General features: G+C 47.7%; 2 protein-coding genes across 2 annotated transcripts; both read right to left on the reverse strand.

Moving 5' to 3' along the window:
- Nucleotides 1-2: 2 nt before the first annotated feature.
- On the reverse strand, nucleotides 3-10,362 carry LOC139554321 (putative uncharacterized protein DDB_G0282133). The gene is made up of 25 exons (XM_071367078.1): nucleotides 10,310-10,362; nucleotides 10,090-10,224; nucleotides 9,733-9,813; nucleotides 9,463-9,582; nucleotides 9,262-9,381; nucleotides 8,869-9,018; nucleotides 8,467-8,586; nucleotides 7,915-8,022; nucleotides 7,615-7,749; nucleotides 7,258-7,338; nucleotides 6,394-6,510; nucleotides 5,992-6,111; nucleotides 5,791-5,910; nucleotides 5,440-5,547; nucleotides 5,081-5,274; nucleotides 4,200-4,980; nucleotides 3,361-3,468; nucleotides 3,061-3,195; nucleotides 2,635-2,784; nucleotides 2,242-2,391; nucleotides 1,852-1,971; nucleotides 1,327-1,407; nucleotides 1,009-1,143; nucleotides 652-732; nucleotides 3-138 (listed from the first exon to the last, which is right to left on the reverse strand). The coding sequence occupies exons 1-25, from the start codon at nucleotides 10,360-10,362 to the stop codon at nucleotides 3-5; spliced, it is 3,639 nt and encodes a 1,212-aa protein (XP_071223179.1).
- Nucleotides 10,362-22,927, reverse strand: LOC139554322 (putative uncharacterized protein DDB_G0282133). The gene is made up of 30 exons (XM_071367079.1): nucleotides 22,772-22,927; nucleotides 22,619-22,659; nucleotides 22,390-22,497; nucleotides 22,090-22,224; nucleotides 21,733-21,813; nucleotides 21,207-21,356; nucleotides 20,805-20,924; nucleotides 20,253-20,360; nucleotides 19,953-20,087; nucleotides 19,596-19,676; nucleotides 19,357-19,445; nucleotides 18,943-19,043; nucleotides 18,802-18,842; nucleotides 18,571-18,680; nucleotides 18,318-18,476; nucleotides 17,916-18,113; nucleotides 16,411-16,465; nucleotides 16,191-16,325; nucleotides 15,834-15,914; nucleotides 15,141-15,260; nucleotides 14,295-14,429; nucleotides 13,938-14,018; nucleotides 13,410-13,541; nucleotides 13,149-13,298; nucleotides 12,498-12,866; nucleotides 12,163-12,297; nucleotides 11,806-11,886; nucleotides 11,344-11,493; nucleotides 10,942-11,061; nucleotides 10,362-10,497 (listed from the first exon to the last, which is right to left on the reverse strand). The coding sequence occupies exons 1-30, from the start codon at nucleotides 22,925-22,927 to the stop codon at nucleotides 10,362-10,364; spliced, it is 3,693 nt and encodes a 1,230-aa protein (XP_071223180.1).
- Between the last annotated feature and the right edge of the window lie 114 nt (nucleotides 22,928-23,041).

Genomic DNA, 23,041 nt, shown 5'->3' on the forward strand with positions numbered 1-23,041 from the left:
CATCAGTTGTGGTGGTCGCAGGTTCTACACTTATTGTCGTAGTAGAAGCTGTAGTTTTGATTGGCGTTGTTGGAGCTACAGTTGTTGTAGTTGGAGCTGCAGTTGTCGAAGGGGATGTTGTTGTGGTTGACGTAGGTGCTATAGTTGTTTTAGAAGAAGCTTCAGTTGTGGTTTCAGTAAGGACTGCGGTAGTAGTTGTGGAAGCAGCTACAGTTGTTGTTGTTGGAGCCGCTGCATTTGTTGTAGTCGTAGCGGCTACAGTTGTTGTAGAAGAAGCTTCAGTTGTGGTTGCAGTAGGGGCTGCAGAAGTGGTTGTGGAAGCAGCTACAGTTGTTGGAGCCGCTGCATTTGTAGTGGTCGTTGGAGCTACAGTTGTTGTACTAGTTGCTGTTGTGGTTACTGTAGGAGCTACAGTTGTGGTTGTCGTAGGGGCTGCAGAAGTGGTTGAGGAAGCAGCTACAATTGGTGTTGTAGGAGCTGCCGTTGTAGTTGTCGTAGTAGCTGCAGAAGTGGTTGTGGAAGCAGCTACAGTTGTTGAAACCACTGCATTTGTAGTGGTCGTTGGAGCTACAGTTGTTGTACTAGTTGCTGTTGTGGTTCCTGTAGGAGCTACAGTTGTGGTTGTCGTAGGAGTTAAAATGGTAGTTGTACCTGCAGTTGTGATTGGCGTTGTAGGAGCTGCAGTTGTTGTAGTAGGAGCTGCAGTTGTCAAAGAGGATGTGGTCGTAGGTGCTATAGTTGTTGTAGGAGAAGCTTCAGTTGTGGTTGCAGTAGGGGCTGCAGTGGTGCTTGTGGAAGCAGCTTCAGTTGTTGTTGTAGGAACTGCTGCAGTTGTTGTGGCCGTAGGAGCTGCAGTGGTTGTAGTAGGAGCTGTTGATGTGGTTATTGTAGAAGGATCTTCATTTCTGGTTACAGTAGGGGCTGCTGTAGTGGTTGAGGAAGCAGCTACAGTTGCTGTTGTTGGAGCTGCTGCAGTTGCAGTGGTTGTAGCAGCTACAGTTGTTGTACCAGCTGCTGTTGTGGTTGCAGTAGGAGTTAAAATGGTAGTAGGACCTGCAGTTGTGATTGGCGTTGTAGGAGCTACTGCTGTTGTAGTAGGAGCTACAGTTGTCGAAGGGGAAGTTGTTGTGGTTGTTGTAGGTGCTATAGTTGTTGTAGAAGAAGCTTCAGTTGTGGTTGCATCAAGGGCTGCAGTAGTGGATGTGGAAGAAGCTTCAGTTGTGGTTGCCGTAGGGGCTGCAGTAGTGCTTGTGGAAGCAGCTACAGTTGGTGTTGTTGGAGCTGCTGCAGTTGTGGTTGAAGTATGAGTTAAAATGGTAGTTGTACCTGCAGTTGTGATTGGCGTTGTAGGAGCTGCAGTTGTTGTAGTTGGAGCTGCAGTTGTCGAAGAGGATGTGGTCGTAGGTGCTATAGTTGTTGTAGAAGAAGCTTCAGTTGTGGTTTCAGTAAGGACTGCGGTAGTAGTTGTGGAAGCAGCTACAGTTGTTGTTGTTGGAGCCGCTGCATTTGTTGTAGTCGTAGCGGCTACAGTTGTTGTAGAAGAAGCTTCAGTTGTGGTTGCAGTAGGGGCTGCAGAAGTGGTTGTGGAAGCAGCTACAGTTGTTGGAGCCGCTGCATTTGTAGTGGTCGTTGGAGCTACAGTTGTTGTACTAGTTGCTGTTGTGGTTACTGTAGGAGCTACAGTTGTGGTTGTCGTAGGGGCTGCAGAAGTGGTTGAGGAAGCAGCTACAATTGGTGTTGTAGGAGCTGCCGTTGTAGTTGTCGTAGTAGCTGCAGAAGTGGTTGTGGAAGCAGCTACAGTTGTTGAAACCACTGCATTTGTAGTGGTCAGTGGAGCTACAGTTGTTGTACTAGTTGCTGTTGTGGTTCCTGTAGGAGCTACAGTTGTGGTTGTCGTAGGGGCTGCAGAAGTGGTTGAGGAAGCAGCTACAGTTGGTGTTGTAGGAGCTGCCGTTGTAGTTGTCGTAGTAGCTGCATCATTTGTAGTGGTCGCAGGACCTACATTTATTGTCGTAGTTGTTGCCATAGGGGGTATTGTTGCGCTTGTTGTAGATGTCATAGAAGCTGCAGTTGTTGTCTTAGCAGCTGCTGTTGTGCTTGCTATATTAGCTAAAGTTGTTGTTGAATGAGCTGCAGTTGTTGTTGCTGTAGGGGCTGCAGTAGTGCTTTTGGAAGCAGCTACAGTTGGTGTTGTTGGAGCTTCTGCAGTTGTAGTGGTCGTTGGAGATACAGTTGTTGTACTAGCTGCTGTTGTGGTTGCTGTAGGAGCTACAGTTGTGGTTGTCGTAGGAGTTAAAATGGTAGTTGTACCTGCAGTTGTGATTGGCGTTGTAGGAGCTGCAGTTGTTGTAGTAGGAGCTGCAGTTGTCAAATAGGATGTGGTCGTAGGTGCTATAGTTGTTGTAGAAGAAGCTTCAGTTGTGGTTGCAGTAAGGACTGCGGTAGTAGTTGTGGAAGCAGCTACAGTTGTTGTTGTTGGAGCCGCTGCATTTGTTGTAGTCGTAGCGGCTACAGTTGTTGTAGAAGAAGCTTCAGTTGTGGTTGCAGTAGGGGCTGCAGAAGTGGTTGTGGAAGCAGCTACAGTTGTTGGAGCCGCTGCATTTGTAGTGGTCGTTGGAGCTACAGTTGTTGTACTAGTTGCTGTTGTGGTTCCTGTAGGAGCTACAGTTGTGGTTGTCGTAGGAGTTAAAATGGTAGTTGTACCTGCAATTGTGATTGGCGTTGTAGGAGCTGCAGTTGTTGTAGTAGGAGCTGCAGTTGTCAAAGACGATGTGGTCGTAGGTGCTATAGTTGTTGTAGAAGAAGCTTCAGTTGTGGTTGCAGTAGGGGCTGCAGTGGTGCTTGTGGAAGCAGCTTCAGTTTTTGTTGTAGGAACTGCTGCAGTTGTTGTGGCCGTAGGAGCTACAGTGGTTGTAGTAGGAGCTGTTGATGTGGTTATTGTAGAAGGATCTTCATTTCTGGTTACAGTAGGGGCTGCTGTAGTGGTTGAGGAAGCAGCTACAGTTGCTGTTGTTGGAGCTGCTGCAGTTGCAGTGGTTGTAGCAGCTACAGTTGTTGTACCAGCTGCTGTTGTGGTTGCTGTAGGAGTTAAAATGGTAGTAGGACCTGCAGTTGTGATTGGCGTTGTAGGAGCTACTGCTGTTGTAGTAGGAGCTACAGTTGTCGAAGGGGAGGTTGTTGTGGTTGTCGTAGGTGCTATAGTTGTTGTAGAAGAAGCTTCAGTTGTGGTTGCATCAAGGGCTGCAGTAGTGGTTGTGGAAGAAGCTTCAGTTGTGGTTACAGTTGGAGTTGGAGTTGTAGGAGCTGCTGTTGTGGTTGTCGTAGTAGCTGCATCAGTTGTGGTGGTCGCAGGTTCTACACTTATTGTCGTAGTAGAAGCTGTAGTTTTGATTGGCGTTGTTGGAGCTACAGTTGTTGTAGTTGGAGCTGCAGTTGTCGAAGGGGATGTTGTTGTGGTTGACGTAGGTGCTATAGTTGTTTTAGAAGAAGCTTCAGTTGTGGTTTCAGTAAGGACTGCGGTAGTAGTTGTGGAAGCAGCTACAGTTGTTGTTGTTGGAGCCGCTGCATTTGTTGTAGTCGTAGCGGCTACAGTTGTTGTAGAAGAAGCTTCAGTTGTGGTTGCAGTAGGGGCTGCAGAAGTGGTTGTGGAAGCAGCTACAGTTGTTGGAGCCGCTGCATTTGTAGTGGTCGTTGGAGCTACAGTTGTTGTACTAGTTGCTGTTGTGGTTCCTGTAGGAGCTACAGTTGTGGTTGTCGTAGAGGCTGCAGAAGTGGTTGAGGAAGCAGCTACAGTTGGTGTTGTAGGAGCTGCCGTTGTAGTTGTCGTAGTAGCTGCATCATTTGTAGTGGTCGCAGGACCTACATTTATTGTCGTAGTAGAAGCTGTAGTTGTTGCCATAGGGGGTATTGTTGCGCTTGTTGTAGATGTCATAGAAGCTGCAGTTGTTGTCTTAGCAGCTGCTGTTGTGCTTGCTATATTAGCTAAAGTTGTTGTTGAATGAGCTGCAGTTGTTGTTGCTGTAGGGGCTGCAGTAGTGCTTTTGGAAGCAGCTACAGTTGGTGTTGTTGGAGCTTCTGCAGTTGTAGTGGTCGTTGGAGATACAGTTGTTGTACTAGCTGCTGTTGTGGTTGCTGTAGGAGCTACAGTTGTGGTTGTCGTAGGAGTTAAAATGGTAGTTGTACCTGCAGTTGTGATTGGCGTTGTAGGAGCTGCAGTTGTTGTAGTAGGAGCTGCAGTTGTCAAATAGGATGAGGTCGTAGGTGCTATAGTTGTTGTAGAAGAAGCTTCAGTTGTGGTTGCAGTAAGGACTGCGGTAGTAGTTGTGGAAGCAGCTACAGTTGTTGTTGTTGGAGCCGCTGCATTTGTTGTAGTCGTAGCGGCTACAGTTGTTGTAGAAGAAGCTTCAGTTGTGGTTGCAGTAGGGACTGCTGAAGTGGTTGAGGAAGCAGCTACAGTTGCTGTTGTTGGAGCTGCTGCAGTTGCAGTGATTGTAGCAGCTACAGTTGTTGTACTAGTTGCTGTTGTGGTTCCTGTAGGAGCTACAGTTGTGGTTGTCGTAGGGGCTGCAGAAGTGGTTGAGGAAGCAGCTACAATTGGTGTTGTAGGAGCTGCCGTTGTAGTTGTCGTAGTAGCTGCAGAAGTGGTTGTGGAAGCAGCTACAGTTGTTGAAACCACTGCATTTGTAGTGGTCGTTGGAGCTACAGTTGTTGTACTAGTTGCTGTTGTGGTTCCTGTAGGAGCTACAGTTGTGGTTGTCGTAGGAGTTAAAATGGTAGTTGTACCTGCAGTTGTGATTGGCGTTGTAGGAGCTGCAGTTGTTGTAGTAGGAGCTGCAGTTGTCAAAGACGATGTGGTCGTAGGTGCTATAGTTGTTGTAGAAGAAGCTTCAGTTGTGGTTGCAGTAGGGGCTGCAGTGGTGCTTGTGGAAGCAGCTTCAGTTTTTGTTGTAGGAACTGCTGCAGTTGTTGTGGCCGTAGGAGCTACAGTGGTTGTAGTAGGAGCTGTTGATGTGGTTATTGTAGAAGGATCTTCATTTCTGGTTACAGTAGGGGCTGCTGTAGTGGTTGAGGAAGCAGCTACAGTTGCTGTTGTTGGAGCTGCTGCAGTTGCAGTGGTTGTAGCAGCTACAGTTGTTGTACCAGCTGCTGTTGTGGTTGCTGTAGGAGTTAAAATGGTAGTAGGACCTGCAGTTGTGTTTGGCGTTGTAGGAGCTACTGCTGTTGTAGTAGGAGCTACAGTTGTCGAAGGGGAGGTTGTTGTGGTTGTCGTAGGTGCTATAGTTGTTGTAGAAGAAGCTTCAGTTGTGGTTGCATCAAGGGCTGCAGTAGTGGTTGTGGAAGAAGCTTCAGTTGTGGTTACAGTTGGAGTTGGAGTTGTAGGAGCTGCTGTTGTGGTTGTCGTAGTAGCTGCATCAGTTGTGGTGGTCGCAGGTTCTACACTTATTGCCGTAGTAGAAGCTGTAGTTTTGATTGGCGTTGTTGGAGCTACAGTTGTTGTAGTTGGAGCTGCAGTTGTCGAAGGGGATGTTGTTGTGGTTGACGTAGGTGCTATAGTTGTTGTAGAAGAAGCTTCAGTTGTGGTTGCAGTAAGGACTGCGGTAGTAGTTGTGGAAGCAGCTACAGTTGTTGTTGTTGGAGCCGCTGCATTTGTTGTAGTCGTAGCGGCTACAGTTGTTGTAGAAGAAGCTTCAGTTGTGGTTGCAGTAGGGGCTGCAGAAGTGGTTGTGGAAGCAGCTACAGCTGTTGGAGCCGCTGCATTTGTAGTGGTCGTTGGAGCTACAGTTGTTGTACTAGTTGCCGTTGTGGTTACTGTAGGAGCTACAGTTGTGGTTGTCGTAGGGGCTGCAGAAGTGGTTGAGGAAGCAGCTACAATTGGTGTTGTAGGAGCTGCCGTTGTAGTTGTCGTAGTAGCTGCAGAAGTGGTTGTGGAAGCAGCTACAGTTGTTGAAACCACTGCATTTGTAGTGGTCGTTGGAGCTACAGTTGTTGTACTAGTTGCTGTTGTGGTTCCTGTAGGAGCTACAGTTGTGGTTGTCGTAGGGGCTGCAGAAGTGGTTGAGGAAGCAGCTACAGTTGGTGTTGTAGGAGCTGCCGTTGTAGTTGTCGTAGTAGCTGCATCATTTGTAGTGGTCGCAGGACCTACATTTATTGTCGTAGTAGAAGCTGTAGTTGTTGCCATAGGGGGTATTGTTGCGCTTGTTGTAGATGTCATAGAAGCTGCAGTTGTTGTCTTAGCAGCTGCTGTTGTGCTTGCTATATTAGCTAAAGTTGTTGTTGAATGAGCTGCAGTTGTTGTTGCTGTAGGGGCTGCAGTAGTGCTTTTGGAAGCAGCTACAGTTGGTGTTGTTGGAGCTTCTGCAGTTGTAGTGGTCGTTGGAGATACAGTTGTTGTACTAGCTGCTGTTGTGGTTGCTGTAGGAGCTACAGTTGTGGTTGTCGTAGGAGTTAAAATGGTAGTTGTACCTGCAGTTGTGATTGGCGTTGTAGGAGCTGCAGTTGTTGTAGTAGGAGCTGCAGTTGTCAAATAGAATGTGGTCGTAGGTGCTATAGTTGTTGTAGAAGAAGCTTCAGTTGTGGTTGCAGTAAGGACTGCGGTAGTAGTTGTGGAAGCAGCTACAGTTGTTGTTGTTGGAGCCGCTGCATTTGTTGTAGTCGTAGCGGCTACAGTTGTTGTAGAAGAAGCTTCAGTTGTGGTTGCAGTAGGGGCTGCAGAAGTGGTTGTGGAAGCAGCTACAGTTGTTGGAGCCGCTGCATTTGTAGTGGTCGTTGGAGCTACAGTTGTTGTACTAGTTGCTGTTGTGGTTACTGTAGGAGCTACAGTTGTGGTTGTCGTAGGGGCTGCAGAAGTGGTTGAGGAAGCAGCTACAATTGGTGTTGTAGGAGCTGCCGTTGTAGTTGTCGTAGTAGCTGCAGAAGTGGTTGTGGAAGCAGCTACAGTTGTTGAAACCACTGCATTTGTAGTGGTCGTTGGAGCTACAGTTGTTGTACTAGTTGCTGTTGTGGTTACTGTAGGAGCTACAGTTGTGGTTGTCGTAGGGGCTGCAGAAGTGGTTGAGGAAGCAGCTACAATTGGTGTTGTAGGAGCTGCCGTTGTAGTTGTCGTAGTAGCTGCAGAAGTGGTTGTGGAAGCAGCTACAGTTGTTGAAACCACTGCATTTGTAGTGGTCGTTGGAGCTACAGTTGTTGTACTAGTTGCTGTTGTGGTTCCTGTAGGAGCTACAGTTGTGGTTGTCGTAGGAGTTAAAATGGTAGTTGTACCTGCAGTTGTGATTGGCGTTGTAGGAGCTGCAGTTGTTGTAGTAGGAGCTGCAGTTGTCAAAGACGATGTGGTCGTAGGTGCTATAGTTGTTGTAGAAGAAGCTTCAGTTGTGGTTGCAGTAGGGGCTGCAGTGGTGCTTGTGGAAGCAGCTTCAGTTTTTGTTGTAGGAACTGCTGCAGTTGTTGTGGCCGTAGGAGCTACAGTGGTTGTAGTAGGAGCTGTTGATGTGGTTATTGTAGAAGGATCTTCATTTCTGGTTACAGTAGGGGCTGCTGTAGTGGTTGAGGAAGCAGCTACAGTTGCTGTTGTTGGAGCTGCTGCAGTTGCAGTGGTTGTAGCAGCTACAGTTGTTGTACCAGCTGCTGTTGTGGTTGCTGTAGGAGTTAAAATGGTAGTAGGACCTGCAGTTGTGTTTGGCGTTGTAGGAGCTACTGCTGTTGTAGTAGGAGCTACAGTTGTCGAAGGGGAGGTTGTTGTGGTTGTCGTAGGTGCTATAGTTGTTGTAGAAGAAGCTTCAGTTGTGGTTGCATCAAGGGCTGCAGTAGTGGTTGTGGAAGAAGCTTCAGTTGTGGTTACAGTTGGAGTTGGAGTTGTAGGAGCTGCTGTTGTGGTTGTCGTAGTAGCTGCATCAGTTGTGGTGGTCGCAGGTTCTACACTTATTGTCGTAGTAGAAGCTGTAGTTTTGATTGGCGTTGTTGGAGCTACAGTTGTTGTAGTTGGAGCTGCAGTTGTCGAAGGGGATGTTGTTGTGGTTGACGTAGGTGCTATAGTTGTTGTAGAAGAAGCTTCAGTTGTGGTTGCAGTAAGGACTGCGGTAGTAGTTGTGGAAGCAGCTACAGTTGTTGTTGTTGGAGCCGCTGCATTTGTTGTAGTCGTAGCGGCTACAGTTGTTGTAGAAGAAGCTTCAGTTGTGGTTGCAGTAGGGGCTGCAGAAGTGGTTGTGGAAGCAGCTACAGCTGTTGGAGCCGCTGCATTTGTAGTGGTCGTTGGAGCTACAGTTGTTGTACTAGTTGCTGTTGTGGTTACTGTAGGAGCTACAGTTGTGGTTGTCGTAGGGGCTGCAGAAGTGGTTGAGGAAGCAGCTACAATTGGTGTTGTAGGAGCTGCCGTTGTAGTTGTCGTAGTAGCTGCAGAAGTGGTTGTGGAAGCAGCTACAGTTGTTGAAACCACTGCATTTGTAGTGGTCGTTGGAGCTACAGTTGTTGTACTAGTTGCTGTTGTGGTTCCTGTAGGAGCTACAGTTGTGGTTGTCGTAGGGGCTGCAGAAGTGGTTGAGGAAGCAGCTACAGTTGGTGTTGTAGGAGCTGCCGTTGTAGTTGTCGTAGTAGCTGCATCATTTGTAGTGGTCGCAGGACCTACATTTATTGTCGTAGTAGAAGCTGTAGTTGTTGCCATAGGGGGTATTGTTGCGCTTGTTGTAGATGTCATAGAAGCTGCAGTTGTTGTCTTAGCAGCTGCTGTTGTGCTTGCTATATTAGCTAAAGTTGTTGTTGAATGAGCTGCAGTTGTTGTTGCTGTAGGGGCTGCAGTAGTGCTTTTGGAAGCAGCTACAGTTGGTGTTGTTGGAGCTTCTGCAGTTGTAGTGGTCGTTGGAGATACAGTTGTTGTACTAGCTGCTGTTGTGGTTGCTGTAGGAGCTACAGTTGTGGTTGTCGTAGGAGTTAAAATGGTAGTTGTACCTGCAGTTGTGATTGGCGTTGTAGGAGCTGCAGTTGTTGTAGTAGGAGCTGCAGTTGTCAAATAGGATGTGGTCGTAGGTGCTATAGTTGTTGTAGAAGAAGCTTCAGTTGTGGTTGCAGTAAGGACTGCGGTAGTAGTTGTGGAAGCAGCTACAGTTGTTGTTGTTGGAGCCGCTGCATTTGTTGTAGTCGTAGCGGCTACAGTTGTTGTAGAAGAAGCTTCAGTTGTGGTTGCAGTAGGGGCTGCAGAAGTGGTTGTGGAAGCAGCTCCAGTTGTTGGAGCCGCTGCATTTGTAGTGGTCGTTGGAGCTACAGTTGTTGTACTAGTTGCTGTTGTGGTTACTGTAGGAGCTACAGTTGTGGTTGTCGTAGGGGCTGCAGAAGTGGTTGAGGAAGCGGCTACAATTGGTGTTGTAGGAGCTGCCGTTGTAGTTGTCGTAGTAGCTGCAGAAGTGGTTGTGGAAGCAGCTACAGTTGTTGAAACCACTGCATTTGTAGTGGTCGTTGGAGCTACAGTTGTTGTACTAGTTGCTGTTGTGGTTACTGTAGGAGCTACAGTTGTGGTTGTCATAGGGGCTGCAGAAGTGGTTGAGGAAGCAGCTACAATTGGTGTTGTAGCAGCTGCCGTTGTAGTTGTCGTAGTAGCTGCAGAAGTGGTTGTGGAAGCAGCTACAGTTGTTGAAACCACTGCATTTGTAGTGGTCGTTGGAGCTACAGTTGTTGTACTAGTTGCTGTTGTGGTTCCTGTAGGAGCTACAGTTGTGGTTGTCGTAGGAGTTAAAATGGTAGTTGTACCTGCAGTTGTGATTGGCGTTGTAGGAGCTGCAGTTGTTGTAGTAGGAGCTGCAGTTGTCAAAGAGGATGTGGTCGTAGGTGCTATAGTTGTTGTAGAAGAAGCTTCAGTTGTGGTTGCAGTAGGGGCTGCAGTGGTGCTTGTGGAAGCAGCTTCAGTTTTTGTTGTAGGAACTGCTGCAGTTGTTGTGGCCGTAGGAGCTACAGTGGTTGTAGTAGGAGCTGTTGATGTGGTTATTGTAGAAGGATCTTCATTTCTGGTTACAGTAGGGGCTGCTGTAGTGGTTGAGGAAGCAGCTACAGTTGCTGTTGTTGGAGCTGCTGCAGTTGCAGTGGTTGTAGCAGCTACAGTTGTTGTACCAGCTGCTGTTGTGGTTGCTGTAGGAGTTAAAATGGTAGTAGGACCTGCAGTTGTGATTGGCGTTGTAGGAGCTACTGCTGTTGTAGTAGGAGCTACAGTTGTCGAAGGGGAGGTTGTTGTGGTTGTCGTAGGTGCTATAGTTGTTGTAGAAGAAGCTTCAGTTGTGGTTGCATCAAGGGCTGCAGTAGTGGTTGTGGAAGAAGCTTCAGTTGTGGTTACAGTTGGAGTTGGAGTTGTAGGAGCTGCTGTTGTGGTTGTCGTAGTAGCTGCATCAGTTGTGGTGGTCGCAGGTTCTACACTTATTGTCGTAGTAGAAGCTGTAGTTTTGATTGGCGTTGTTGGAGCTACAGTTGTTGTAGTTGGAGCTGCAGTTGTCGAAGGGGATGTTGTTGTGGTTGACGTAGGTGCTATAGTTGTTGTAGAAGAAGCTTTAGTTGTGGTTGCAGTAAGGACTGCGGTAGTAGTTGTGGAAGCAGCTACAGTTGTTGTTGTTGGAGCCGCTGCATTTGTTGTAGTCGTAGCGGCTACAGTTGTTGTAGAAGAAGCTTCAGTTGTGGTTGCAGTAGGGGCTGCAGAAGTGGTTGTGGAAGCAGCTACAGCTGTTGGAGCCGCTGCATTTGTAGTGGTCGTTGGAGCTACAGTTGTTGTACTAGTTGCTGTTGTGGTTACTGTAGGAGCTACAGTTGTGGTTGTCGTAGGGGCTGCAGAAGTGGTTGAGGAAGCAGCTACAATTGGTGTTGTAGGAGCTGCCGTTGTAGTTGTCGTAGTAGCTGCAGAAGTGGTTGTGGAAGCAGCTACAGTTGTTGAAACCACTGCATTTGTAGTGGTCGTTGGAGCTACAGTTGTTGTACTAGTTGCTGTTGTGGTTCCTGTAGGAGCTACAGTTGTGGTTGTCGTAGGGGCTGCAGAAGTGGTTGAGGAAGCAGCTACAGTTGGTGTTGTAGGAGCTGCCGTTGTAGTTGTCGTAGTAGCTGCATCATTTGTAGTGGTCGCAGGACCTACATTTATTGTCGTAGTAGAAGCTGTAGTTGTTGCCATAGGGGGTATTGTTGCGCTTGTTGTAGATGTCATAGAAGCTGCAGTTGTTGTCTTAGCAGCTGCTGTTGTGCTTGCTATATTAGCTAAAGTTGTTGTTGAATGAGCTGCAGTTGTTGTTGCTGTAGGGGATGCAGTAGTGCTTTTGGAAGCAGCTACAGTTGGTGTTGTTGGAGCTTCTGCAGTTGTAGTGGTCGTTGGAGATACAGTTGTTGTACTAGCTGCTGTTGTGGTTGCTGTAGGAGCTACAGTTGTGGTTGTCGTAGGAGTTAAAATGGTAGTTGTACCTGCAGTTGTGATTGGCGTTGTAGGAGCTGCAGTTGTTGTAGTAGGAGCTGCAGTTGTCAAATAGGATGTGGTCGTAGGTGCTATAGTTGTTGTAGAAGAAGCTTCAGTTGTGGTTGCAGTAAGGACTGCGGTAGTAGTTCTGGAAGCAGCTACAGTTGTTGTTGTTGGAGCCGCTGCATTTGTTGTAGTCGTAGCGGCTACAGTTGTTGTAGAAGAAGCTTCAGTTGTGGTTGCAGTAGGGGCTGCAGAAGTGGTTGTGGAAGCAGCTACAGTTGTTGGAGCCGCTGCATTTGTAGTGGTCGTTGGAGCTACAGTTGTTGTACTAGTTGCTGTTGTGGTTCCTGTAGGAGCTACAGTTGTGGTTGTCGTAGGAGTTAAAATGGTAGTTGTACCTGCAGTTGTGATTGGCGTTGTAGGAGCTGCAGTTGTTGTAGTAGGAGCTGCAGTTGTCAAAGACGATGTGGTCGTAGGTGCTATAGTTGTTGTAGAAGAAGCTTCAGTTGTGGTTGCAGTAGGGGCTGCAGTGGTGCTTGTGGAAGCAGCTTCAGTTTTTGTTGTAGGAACTGCTGCAGTTGTTGTGGCCGTAGGAGCTACAGTGGTTTTAGTAGGAGCTGTTGATGTGGTTATTGTAGAAGGATCTTCATTTCTGGTTACAGTAGGGGCTGCTGTAGTGGTTGAGGAAGCAGCTACAGTTGCTGTTGTTGGAGCTGCTGCAGTTGCAGTGGTTGTAGCAGCTACAGTTGTTGTACCAGCTGCTGTTGTGGTTGCTGTAGGAGTTAAAATGGTAGTAGGACCTGCAGTTGTGATTGGCGTTGTAGGAGCTACTGCTGTTGTAGTAGGAGCTACAGTTGTCGAAGGGGAGGTTGTTGTGGTTGTCGTAGGTGCTATAGTTGTTGTAGAAGAAGCTTCAGTTGTGGTTGCATCAAGGGCTGCAGTAGTGGTTGTGGAAGAAGCTTCAGTTGTGGTTACAGTTGGAGTTGGAGTTGTAGGAGCTGCTGTTGTGGTTGTCGTAGTAGCTGCATCAGTTGTGGTGGTCGCAGGTTCTACACTTATTGTCGTAGTAGAAGCTGTAGTTTTGATTGGCGTTGTTGGAGCTACAGTTGTTGTAGTTGGAGCTGCAGTTGTCGAAGGGGATGTTGTTGTGGTTGACGTAGGTGCTATAGTTGTTTTAGAAGAAGCTTCAGTTGTGGTTTCAGTAAGGACTGCGGTAGTAGTTGTGGAAGCAGCTACAGTTGTTGTTGTTGTTGGAGCCGCTGCATTTGTTGTAGTCGTAGCGGCTACAGTTGTTGTAGAAGAAGCTTCAGTTGTGGTTGCAGTAGGGGTTGCAGAAGTGGTTGTGCTGTTGTGGTTACTGTAGGAGCTACAGTTGTGGTTGTCGTAGGGGCTGCAGAAGTGGTTGAGGAAGCAGCTACAGTTGGTGTTGTAGGAGCTGCCGTTGTAGTTGTCGTAGTAGCTGCATCATTTGTAGTGGTCGCAGGACCTACATTTATTGTCGTAGTAGAAGCTGTAGTTGTTGCCATAGGGGGTATTGTTGCGCTTGTTGTAGATGTCATAGAAGCTGCAGTTGTTGTCTTAGCAGCTGCTGTTGTGCTTGCTATATTAGCTAAAGTTGTTGTTGAATGAGCTGCAGTTGTTGTTGCTGTAGGGGCTGCAGTAGTGCTTTTGGAAGCAGCTACAGTTGGTGTTGTTGGAGCTTCTGCAGTTGTAGTGGTCGTTGGAGATACAGTTGTTGTACTAGCTGCTGTTGTGGTTGCTGTAGGAGCTACAGTTGTGGTTGTCGTAGGAGTTAAAATGGTAGTTGTACCTGCAGTTGTGATTGGCGTTGTAGGAGCTGCAGTTGTTGTAGTAGGAGCTGCAGTTGTCAAATAGGATGTGGTCGTAGGTGCTATAGTTGTTGTAGAAGAAGCTTCAGTTGTGGTTGCAGTAAGGACTGCGGTAGTAGTTGTGGAAGCAGCTACAGTTGTGGTTGCTGTAGGAGTTAAAATGGTAGTAGGACCTGCAGTTGTGATTGGCGTTGTAGGAGCTACTGCTGTTGTAGTAGGAGCTACAGTAAGGACTGCGGTAGTAGTTGTGGAAGCAGCTACAGTTGTTGTTGTTGGAGCCGCTGCATTTGTTGTAGTCGTAGCGGCTACAGTTGTTGTAGAAGAAGCTTCAGTTGTGGTTGCAGTAGGGGCTGCAGAAGTGGTTGTGGAAGCAGCTACAGTTGTTGGAGCCGCTGCATTTGTAGTGGTCGTTGGAGCTACAGTTGTTGTACTAGTTGCTGTTGTGGTTACTGTAGGAGCTACAGTTGTGGTTGTCGTAGGGGCTGCAGAAGTGGTTGAGGAAGCAGCTACAATTTGTGTTGTAGGAGCTGCCGTTGTAGTTGTCGTAGTAGCTGCAGAAGTGGTTGTGGAAGCAGCTACAGTTGTTGAAACCACTGCATTTGTAGTGGTCGTTGGAGCTACAGTTGTTGTACTAGTTGCTGTTGTGGTTCCTGTAGGAGCTACAGTTGTGGTTGTCGTAGGAGTTAAAATGGTAGTTGTACCTGCAGTTGTGATTGGCGTTGTAGGAGCTGCAGTTGTTGTAGTAGGAGCTGCAGTTGTCAAAGAGGATGTGGTCGTAGGTGCTATAGTTGTTTTAGATGAAGCTTCAGTTGTGGTTGCAGTAGGGGCTGCAGTGGTGCTTGTGGAAGCAGCTTCAGTTGTTGTTGTAGGAACTGCTGCAGTTGTTGTGGCCGTAGGAGCTACAGTGGTTGTAGTAGGAGCTGTTGATGTGGTTATTGTAGAAGGATCTTCATTTCTGGTTACAGTAGGGACTGCTGTAGTGGTTGAGGAAGCAGCTACAGTTGCTGTTGTTGGGGCTGCTGCAGTTGCAGTGGTTGTAGCAGCTACAGTTGTTGTACCAGCTGCTGTTGTGGTTGCTGTAGGAGTTAAAATGGTAGTAGGACCTGCAGTTGTGATTGGCGTTGTAGGAGCTACTGCTGTTGTAGTAGGAGCTACAGTTGTCGAAGGGGAGGTTGTTGTGGTTGTCGTAGGTGCTATAGTTGTTGTAGAAGAAGCTTCAGTTGTGGTTGCATCAAGGGCTGCAGTAGTGGTTGTGGAAGAAGCTTCAGTTGTGGTTACAGTTGGAGTTGTAGGAGCTGCTGTTGTGGTTGTCGTAGTAGCTGCATCAGTTGTGGTGGTCGCAGGTTCTACACTTATTGTCGTAGTAGAAGCTGTAGTTTTGATTGGCGTTGTTGGAGCTACAGTTGTTTTAGTTGGAGCTGCAGTTGTCGAAGGGGATGTTGTTGTGGTTGACGTAGGTGCTATAGTTGTTTTAGAAGAAGCTTCAGTTGTGGTTTCAGTAAGGACTGCGGTAGTAGTTGTGGAAGCAGCTACAGTTGTTGTTGTTGGAGCCGCTGCATTTGTTGTAGTCGTAGCGGCTACAGTTGTTGTAGAAGAAGCTTCAGTTGTGGTTGCAGTAGGGGCTGCAGAAGTGGTTGTGGAAGCAGCTACAGTTGTTGGAGCCGCTGCATTTGTAGTGGTCGTTGGAGCTACAGTTGTTGTACTAGTTGCTGTTGTGGTTACTGTAGGAGCTACAGTTGTGGTTGTCGTAGGGGCTGCAGAAGTGGTTGAGGAAGCAGCTACAATTGGTGTTGTAGGAGCTGCCGTTGTAGTTGTCGTAGTAGCTGCAGAAGTGGTTGTGGAAGCAGCTACAGTTGTTGAAACCACTGCATTTGTAGTGGTCGTTGGAGCTACAGTTGTTGTACTAGTTGCTGTTGTGGTTCCTGTAGGAGCTACAGTTGTGGTTGTCGTAGGGGCTGCAGAAGTGGTTGAGGAAGCAGCTACAGTTGGTGTTGTAGGAGCTGCCGTTGTAGTTGTCGTAGTAGCTGCATCATTTGTAGTGGTCGCAGGACCTACATTTATTGTCGTAGTAGAAGCTGTAGTTGTTGCCATAGGGGGTATTGTTGCGCTTGTGGTTTCAGTAAGGACTGCGGTAGTAGTTGTGGAAGCAGCTACAGTTGTTGTTGTTGTTGGAGCCGCTGCATTTGTTGTAGTCGTAGCGGCTACAGTTGTTGTAGAAGAAGCTTCAGTTGTGGTTGCAGTAGGGGCTGCAGAAGTGGTTGTGGAAGCAGCTACAGTTGTTGGAGCCGCTGCATTTGTAGTGGTCGTTGGAGCTACAGTTGTTGTACTAGTTGCTGTTGTGGTTACTGTAGGAGCTACAGTTGTGGTTGTCGTAGGGGCTGCAGAAGTGGTTGAGGAAGCAGCTACAATTGGTGTTGTAGGAGCTGCCGTTGTAGTTGTCGTAGTAGCTGCAGAAGTGGTTGTGGAAGCAGCTACAGTTGTTGAAACCACTGCATTTGTAGTGGTCGTTGGAGCTACAGTTGTTGTACTAGTTGCTGTTGTGGTTCCTGTAGGAGCTACAGTTGTGGTTGTCGTAGGAGTTAAAATGGTAGTTGTACCTGCAGTTGTGATTGGCGTTGTAGGAGCTGCAGTTGTTGTAGTAGGAGCTGCAGTTGTCAAAGACGATGTGGTCGTAGGTGCTATAGTTGTTGTAGAAGAAGCTTCAGTTGTGGTTGCAGTAGGGGCTGCAGTGGTGCTTGTGGAAGCAGCTTCAGTTTTTGTTGTAGGAACTGCTGCAGTTGTTGTGGCCGTAGGAACTACAGTGGTTGTAGTAGGAGCTGTTGATGTGGTTATTGTAGAAGGATCTTCATTTCTGGTTACAGTAGGGGCTGCTGTAGTGGTTGAGGAAGCAGCTACAGTTGCTGTTGTTGGAGCTGCTGCAGTTGCAGTGGTTGTAGCAGCTACAGTTGTTGTACCAGCTGCTGTTGTGGTTGCTGTAGGAGTTAAAATGGTAGTAGGACCTGCAGTTGTGTTTGGCGTTGTAGGAGCTACTGCTGTTGTAGTAGGAGCTACAGTTGTCGAAGGGGAGGTTGTTGTGGTTGTCGTAGGTGCTATAGTTGTTGTAGAAGAAGCTTCAGTTGTGGTTGCATCAAGGGCTGCAGTAGTGGTTGTGGAAGAAGCTTCAGTTGTGGTTACAGTTGGAGTTGCAGATGCTTGTAGGAGCTGCTACAGTTGGTGGTTGTCGTAGTAGCTGCATGCAGTTGTGGTGGTCGCAGGTTCTACACTTATTGTCGTAGTAGAAGCTGTAGTTTTGATTGGCGTTGTTGGAGCTACAGTTGTTGTAGTTGGAGCTGCAGTTGTCGAAGGGGATGTTGTTGTGGTTGACGTAGGTGCTATAGTTGTTGTAGAAGAAGCTTCAGTTGTGGTTGCAGTAAGGACTGCGGTAGTAGTTGTGGAAGCAGCTACAGTTGTTGTTGTTGGAGCCGCTGCATTTGTTGTAGTCGTAGCGGCTACAGTTGTTGTAGAAGAAGCTTCAGTTGTGGTTGCAGTAGGGGCTGCAGAAGTGGTTGTGGAAGCAGCTACAGCTGTTGGAGCCGCTGCATTTGTAGTGGTCGTTGGAGCTACAGTTGTTGTACTAGTTGCTGTTGTGGTTACTGTAGGAGCTACAGTTGTGGTTGTCGTAGGGGCTGCAGAAGTGGTTGAGGAAGCAGCTACAATTGGTGTTGTAGGAGCTGCCGTTGTAGTTGTCGTAGTAGCTGCAGAAGTGGTTGTGGAAGCAGCTACAGTTGTTGAAACCACTGCATTTGTAGTGGTCGTTGGAGCTACAGTTGTTGTACTAGTTGCTGTTGTGGTTCCTGTAGGAGCTACAGTTGTGGTTGTCGTAGGGGCTGCAGAAGTGGTTGAGGAAGCAGCTACAGTTGGTGTTGTAGGAGCTGCCGTTGTAGTTGTCGTAGTAGCTGCATCATTTGTAGTGGTCGCAGGACCTACATTTATTGTCGTAGTAGAAGCTGTAGTTGTTGCCATAGGGGGTATTGTTGCGCTTGTTGTAGATGTCATAGAAGCTGCAGTTGTTGTCTTAGCAGCTGCTGTTGTGCTTGCTATATTAGCTAAAGTTGTTGTTGAATGAGCTGCAGTTGTTGTTGCTGTAGGGGCTGCAGTAGTGCTTTTGGAAGCAGCTACAGTTGGTGTTGTTGGAGCTTCTGCAGTTGTAGTGGTCGTTGGAGATACAGTTGTTGTACTAGCTGCTGTTGTGGTTGCTGTAGGAGCTACAGTTGTGGTTGTCGTAGGAGTTAAAATGGTAGTTGTACCTGCAGTTGTGATTGGCGTTGTAGGAGCTGCAGTTGTTGTAGTAGGAGCTGCAGTTGTCAAATAGGATGTGGTCGTAGGTGCTATAGTTGTTGTAGAAGAAGCTTCAGTTGTGGTTGCAGTAAGGACTGCGGTAGTAGTTGTGGAAGCAGCTACAGTTGTTGTTGTTGGAGCCGCTGCATTTGTTGTAGTCGTAGCGGCTACAGTTGTTGTAGAAGAAGCTTCAGTTGTGGTTGCAGTAGGGGCTGCAGAAGTGGTTGTGGAAGCAGCTACAGTTGTTGGAGCCGCTGCATTTGTAGTGGTCGTTGGAGCTACAGTTGTTGTACTAGTTGCTGTTGTGGTTCCTGTAGGAGCTACAGTTGTGGTTGTCGTAGGAGTTAAAATGGTAGTTGTACCTGCAGTTGTGATTGGCGTTGTAGGAGCTGCAGTTGTTGTAGTAGGAGCTGCAGTTGTCAAAGACGATGTGGTCGTAGGTGCTATAGTTGTTGTAGAAGAAGCTTCAGTTGTGGTTGCAGTAGGGGCTGCAGTGGTGCTTGTGGAAGCAGCTTCAGTTTTTGTTGTAGGAACTGCTGCAGTTGTTGTGGCCGTAGGAGCTACAGTGGTTGTAGTAGGAGCTGTTGATGTGGTTATTGTAGAAGGATCTTCATTTCTGGTTACAGTAGGGGCTGCTGTAGTGGTTGAGGAAGCAGCTACAGTTGCTGTTGTTGGAGCTGCTGCAGTTGCAGTGGTTGTAGCAGCTACAGTTGTTGTACCAGCTGCTGTTGTGGTTGCTGTAGGAGTTAAAATGGTAGTAGGACCTGCAGTTGTGATTGGCGTTGTAGGAGCTACTGCTGTTGTAGTAGGAGCTACAGTTGTCGAAGGGGAGGTTGTTGTGGTTGTCGTAGGTGCTATAGTTGTTGTAGAAGAAGCTTCAGTTGTGGTTGCATCAAGGGCTGCAGTAGTGGTTGTGGAAGAAGCTTCAGTTGTGGTTACAGTTGGAGTTGGAGTTGTAGGAGCTGCTGTTGTGGTTGTCGTAGTAGCTGCATCAGTTGTGGTGGTCGCAGGTTCTACACTTATTGTCGTAGTAGAAGCTGTAGTTTTGATTGGCGTTGTTGGAGCTACAGTTGTTGTAGTTGGAGCTGCAGTTGTCGAAGGGGATGTTGTTGTGGTTGACGTAGGTGCTATAGTTGTTTTAGAAGAAGCTTCAGTTGTGGTTTCAGTAAGGACTGCGGTAGTAGTTGTGGAAGCAGCTACAGTTGTTGTTGTTGGAGCCGCTGCATTTGTTGTAGTCGTAGCGGCTACAGTTGTTGTAGAAGAAGCTTCAGTTGTGGTTGCAGTAGGGGCTGCAGAAGTGGTTGTGGAAGCAGCTACAGTTGTTGGAGCCGCTGCATTTGTAGTGGTCGTTGGAGCTACAGTTGTTGTACTAGTTGCTGTTGTGGTTACTGTAGGAGCTACAGTTGTGGTTGTCGTAGGGGCTGCAGAAGTGGTTGAGGAAGCAGCTACAGTTGGTGTTGTAGGAGCTGCCGTTGTAGTTGTCGTAGTAGCTGCATCATTTGTAGTGGTCGCAGGACCTACATTTATTGTCGTAGTAGAAGCTGTAGTTGTTGCCATAGGGGGTATTGTTGCGCTTGTTGTAGATGTCATAGAAGCTGCAGTTGTTGTCTTAGCAGCTGCTGTTGTGCTTGCTATATTAGCTAAAGTTGTTGTTGAATGAGCTGCAGTTGTTGTTGCTGTAGGGGCTGCAGTAGTGCTTTTGGAAGCAGCTACAGTTGGTGTTGTTGGAGCTTCTGCAGTTGTAGTGGTCGTTGGAGATACAGTTGTTGTACTAGCTGCTGTTGTGGTTGCTGTAGGAGCTACAGTTGTGGTTGTCGTAGGGGCTGCAGAAGTGGTTGAGGAAGCAGCTACAATTGGTGTTGTAGGAGCTGCCGTTGTAGTTGTCGTAGTAGCTGCAGAAGTGGTTGTGGAAGCAGCTACAGTTGTTGAAACCACTGCATTTGTAGTGGTCGTTGGAGCTACAGTTGTTGTACTAGTTGCTGTTGTGGTTCCTGTAGGAGCTACAGTTGTGGTTGTCGTAGGAGTTAAAATGGTAGTTGTACCTGCAGTTGTGATTGGCGTTGTAGGAGCTGCAGTTGTTGTAGTAGGAGCTGCAGTTGTCAAAGACGATGTGGTCGTAGGTGCTATAGTTGTTGTAGAAGAAGCTTCAGTTGTGGTTGCAGTAGGGGCTGCAGTGGTGCTTGTGGAAGCAGCTTCAGTTTTTGTTGTAGGAACTGCTGCAGTTGTTGTGGCCGTAGGAGCTACAGTGGTTGTAGTAGGAGCTGTTGATGTGGTTATTGTAGAAGGATCTTCATTTCTGGTTACAGTAGGGGCTGCTGTAGTGGTTGAGGAAGCAGCTACAGTTGCTGTTGTTGGAGCTGCTGCAGTTGCAGTGGTTGTAGCAGCTACAGTTGTTGTACCAGCTGCTGTTGTGGTTGCTGTAGGAGTTAAAATGGTAGTAGGACCTGCAGTTGTGTTTGGCGTTGTAGGAGCTACTGCTGTTGTAGTAGGAGCTACAGTTGTCGAAGGGGAGGTTGTTGTGGTTGTCGTAGGTGCTATAGTTGTTGTAGAAGAAGCTTCAGTTGTGGTTGCATCAAGGGCTGCAGTAGTGGTTGTGGAAGAAGCTTCAGTTGTGGTTACAGTTGGAGTTGGAGTTGTAGGAGCTGCTGTTGTGGTTGTCGTAGTAGCTGCATCAGTTGTGGTGGTCGCAGGTTCTACACTTATTGTCGTAGTAGAAGCTGTAGTTTTGATTGGCGTTGTTGGAGCTACAGTTGTTGTAGTTGGAGCTGCAGTTGTCGAAGGGGATGTTGTTGTGGTTGACGTAGGTGCTATAGTTGTTGTAGAAGAAGCTTCAGTTGTGGTTGCAGTAAGGACTGCGGTAGTAGTTGTGGAAGCAGCTACAGTTGTTGTTGTTGGAGCCGCTGCATTTGTTGTAGTCGTAGCGGCTACAGTTGTTGTAGAAGAAGCTTCAGTTGTGGTTGCAGTAGGGGCTGCAGAAGTGGTTGTGGAAGCAGCTACAGCTGTTGGAGCCGCTGCATTTGTAGTGGTCGTTGGAGCTACAGTTGTTGTACTAGTTGCTGTTGTGGTTACTGTAGGAGCTACAGTTGTGGTTGTCGTAGGGGCTGCAGAAGTGGTTGAGGAAGCAGCTACAATTGGTGTTGTAGGAGCTGCCGTTGTAGTTGTCGTAGTAGCTGCAGAAGTGGTTGTGGAAGCAGCTACAGTTGTTGAAACCACTGCATTTGTAGTGGTCGTTGGAGCTACAGTTGTTGTACTAGTTGCTGTTGTGGTTCCTGTAGGAGCTACAGTTGTGGTTGTCGTAGGGGCTGCAGAAGTGGTTGAGGAAGCAGCTACAGTTGGTGTTGTAGGAGCTGCCGTTGTAGTTGTCGTAGTAGCTGCATCATTTGTAGTGGTCGCAGGACCTACATTTATTGTCGTAGTAGAAGCTGTAGTTGTTGCCATAGGGGGTATTGTTGCGCTTGTTGTAGATGTCATAGAAGCTGCAGTTGTTGTCTTAGCAGCTGCTGTTGTGCTTGCTATATTAGCTAAAGTTGTTGTTGAATGAGCTGCAGTTGTTGTTGCTGTAGGGGCTGCAGTAGTGCTTTTGGAAGCAGCTACAGTTGGTGTTGTTGGAGCTTCTGCAGTTGTAGTGGTCGTTGGAGATACAGTTGTTGTACTAGCTGCTGTTGTGGTTGCTGTAGGAGCTACAGTTGTGGTTGTCGTAGGAGTTAAAATGGTAGTTGTACCTGCAGTTGTGATTGGCGTTGTAGGAGCTGCAGTTGTTGTAGTAGGAGCTGCAGTTGTCAAATAGGATGTGGTCGTAGGTGCTATAGTTGTTGTAGAAGAAGCTTCAGTTGTGGTTGCAGTAAGGACTGCGGTAGTAGTTGTGGAAGCAGCTACAGTTGTTGTTGTTGGAGCCGCTGCATTTGTTGTAGTCGTAGCGGCTACAGTTGTTGTAGAAGAAGCTTCAGTTGTGGTTGGGTGGGTGCAGAGTGGAGGGCAGCTGCAAGGGACTATTGCTGTTGTGGTTACTGTAGGAGCTACAGTGGTCGAGGGGCTGAGAAGGGCAGTCGGTGTTGTAGGAGCTGCCGTTGTCTGCATTTGTAGTGGTCGTTGGAGCTACAGTTGTTGTACTAGTTGCTGTTGTGGTTCCTGTAGGAGCTACAGTTGTGGTTGTCGTAGGAGTTAAAATGGTAGTTGTACCTGCAGTTGTGATTGGCGTTGTAGGAGCTGCAGTTGTTGTAGTAGGAGCTGCAGTTGTCAAAGACGATGTGGTCGTAGGTGCTATAGTTGTTGTAGAAGAAGCTTCAGTTGTGGTTGCAGTAGGGGCTGCAGTGGTGCTTGTGGAAGCAGCTTCAGTTTTTGTTGTAGGAACTGCTGCAGTTGTTGTGGCCGTAGGAGCTACAGTGGTTTTAGTAGGAGCTGTTGATGTGGTTATTGTAGAAGGATCTTCATTTCTGGTTACAGTAGGGGCTGCTGTAGTGGTTGAGGAAGCAGCTACAGTTGCTGTTGTTGGAGCTGCTGCAGTTGCAGTGGTTGTAGCAGCTACAGTTGTTGTACCAGCTGCTGTTGTGGTTGCTGTAGGAGTTAAAATGGTAGTAGGACCTGCAGTTGTGATTGGCGTTGTAGGAGCTACTGCTGTTGTAGTAGGAGCTACAGTTGTCGAAGGGGAGGTTGTTGTGGTTGTCGTAGGTGCTATAGTTGTTGTAGAAGAAGCTTCAGTTGTGGTTGCATCAAGGGCTGCAGTAGTGGTTGTGGAAGAAGCTTCAGTTGTGGTTACAGTTGGAGTTGGAGTTGTAGGAGCTGCTGTTGTGGTTGTCGTAGTAGCTGCATCAGTTGTGGTGGTCGCAGGTTCTACACTTATTGTCGTAGTAGAAGCTGTAGTTTTGATTGGCGTTGTTGGAGCTACAGTTGTTGTAGTTGGAGCTGCAGTTGTCGAAGGGGATGTTGTTGTGGTTGACGTAGGTGCTATAGTTGTTTTAGAAGAAGCTTCAGTTGTGGTTTCAGTAAGGACTGCGGTAGTAGTTGTGGAAGCAGCTACAGTTGTTGTTGTTGGAGCCGCTGCATTTGTTGTAGTCGTAGCGGCTACAGTTGTTGTAGAAGAAGCTTCAGTTGTGGTTGCAGTAGGGGCTGCAGAAGTGGTTGTGGAAGCAGCTACAGTTGTTGGAGCCGCTGCATTTGTAGTGGTCGTTGGAGCTACAGTTGTTGTACTAGTTGCTGTTGTGGTTACTGTAGGAGCTACAGTTGTGGTTGTCGTAGGGGCTGCAGAAGTGGTTGAGGAAGCAGCTACAGTTGGTGTTGTAGGAGCTGCCGTTGTAGTTGTCGTAGTAGCTGCATCATTTGTAGTGGTCGCAGGACCTACATTTATTGTCGTAGTAGAAGCTGTAGTTGTTGCCATAGGGGGTATTGTTGCGCTTGTTGTAGATTTCATAGAAGCTGCAGTTGTTGTCTTAGCAGCTGCTGTTGTGCTTGCTATATTAGCTAAAGTTGTTGTTGAATGAGCTGCAGTTGT

Source organism: Salvelinus alpinus, chromosome 26 (assembly GCF_045679555.1).
Source record: "Salvelinus alpinus chromosome 26, SLU_Salpinus.1, whole genome shotgun sequence".
NCBI lineage: Eukaryota > Metazoa > Chordata > Actinopteri > Salmoniformes > Salmonidae > Salvelinus > Salvelinus alpinus.